Source organism: Phytophthora parasitica (assembly GCF_000247585.1).
Source record: "Phytophthora parasitica INRA-310 unplaced genomic scaffold supercont2.61, whole genome shotgun sequence".
NCBI lineage: Eukaryota > Oomycota > Peronosporomycetes > Peronosporales > Peronosporaceae > Phytophthora > Phytophthora nicotianae.
In genome coordinates, this window is record NW_008649047.1 from 215,340 (window position 1) to 217,226 (window position 1,887).

Genomic DNA, 1,887 nt, shown 5'->3' on the forward strand with positions numbered 1-1,887 from the left:
TGTCGGACGCGTTTTCGGTTCGACCATGACGGGCTTAAGAGGCTCGTCGTTTTGATGCAGATTCCAGAGGATTTTGCTGTGCTTGTCGAGTCTCATGCTACACAGTGAGGATGAAACCAGGCCGAGAGTGCGCCCAGTGCGCTCGTGGTGGAGCTCGGTGTAGAGTCTTCCTGCTGGAGATTCTGATGGTGCGGTGGCCAACCTCTTTCCGCATTAAAGTGCCATCTCAACCCATGTGACGCGCCGCAATGACGCGCACTTTGCAGGCTATTCGGCTGCATTTCACGTCAAAATGAATGAATCGATTTCGTACTTTTCGCTGCAACAATTTGGAGGTTTGCAGTGCAAAATGTCGCAGACACGCCAGGCGCCGCGGCGCTAAGTTCGCACGCTCTTTTTATTGTACTTTTTGGCTTCAAATTCAGGATTCAAAATCCCTCTTATTTGCTCTACTGAAGAAAAGTGCATCCACATTGAGCTGGACAGATCTGTAAGTATTTTATAATTGCTTGCTTGAATGAGTCCTTTTAACAAGCCACGACGCCATGCGGCACTAGAGCAGGTTAGTGAATTTGAGAGAAATTTCTTCAGATGATAAAGTGTCGTAGGAACTGTTTTCACACACACAAAATGAGGATGGCAGTTTCAATATATTAAATTCCCTACCGGTTCTTGAGTAAGCTCCCGCAGGAAAAGAGTAACTGGATAAGTCGATGCAATTTTTGCAAGTTGGCTGTACCGCTTTGCGGTGCAGGGAGCTCGCTTGTGTTACTATAATACTCATGTTGGAACAATTGTAAAGAAATATTGCTTTCATAAGTGCGTAGTCCTGTGTTATCTCTGTAGTCCTGGTGAACCGATTAAGGTGTTCGATCTGCTTGTCAATTTGTTCTATCTGTCTCGTACCCTGGTAGTCTATCTGTGCTCTACCACATCGCTAGATATCTCTCTACCAATAAGGTCAAGCCGTAGGATTCAAATTGTAGTGTGGCCCTACCTTAATGGCGTTGTGGCAGCCTACCTGTTTCGAAGTAGCTCTACTTAATTACATGGTGTTGATTGCCAACTAACGCTACCGTAATGGTGTTCTTTGGATATTATATCCAGAGTCCTACCCGAGATTGTAATGACGTTGCAGCCTTTTGATTATTAGTACCTAGTCTCAATACGATACAGATACATCCCCGTTCTAACAGACAAATGGTGGAGTAAGCGCCAGTTCTGCACTTTGACATGTCCATTTTGTGGTTACACTGCAGGTGAGTGATGTTCCTCGTCTTACATTTTCCTTCGGATTTAGATGTCCTGGAAAGTCGAGCTCGCCTTTCGGCTCATTCCCGTAAAAGACCCACACTTGATCGATACCGGTATCATTTTGGAACCGGGTTTAGTACCCATAGTTTAGCCTCAGTTGAGATAATTTATGGATGCAGTGAGATGGAAGCAAAAGGAAAATGGTGAAGCTCTTCTGTGCGGTGGTTGGAGCGGCAGGGAGCGCGTTCTCTGTGGGGGTGGATGAGAGCGACACGGTTGATGACTTGAAGAAGGCAATCAGAGCAGAGCCAGAGTTCGGCTACCCTAACAGCAAGATGAACCTGTTCCTCGCCAAACGGGGCGACGCGTGGCTGACTGAAAACGAGGTCAAAGGCGTGAGTGACACCAGTAGTCTGACACATCTGGATGTTGCGCGGGCGGAAATTAGTGTTGTCGGCCTCTCAGAGAAAGATGTGCGACACCAAGTCGATAAACACCAGGTTGCAGCAGGAAATGGCCCTGTGAATGTGATGGTGGTGGTGGTTCCGACCGAAGAGGTGGTTGTGCCGGCGTTATCGCAGCAGTCGTTCTTTTGGAAGCTTGTATTAAAGATAGTGAGCGCTCGTAGAACAA

General features: G+C 47.2%; 1 protein-coding gene across 1 annotated transcript in view; it reads left to right on the forward strand.

Annotated features, from left to right (window-relative positions):
- Positions 1-1,454: 1,454 nt before the first annotated feature.
- Positions 1,455-1,887, forward strand: part of PPTG_23989 (hypothetical protein) — a gene marked incomplete at both ends in the record, with an annotated part of 2,164 nt that continues 1,731 nt past the window's right edge. The window contains one exon of the mRNA XM_008914575.1: positions 1,455-1,868. Coding sequence (XP_008912823.1) covers positions 1,455-1,868 — 414 coding nt within the window. The remainder of the gene's footprint in view (positions 1,869-1,887) is intronic.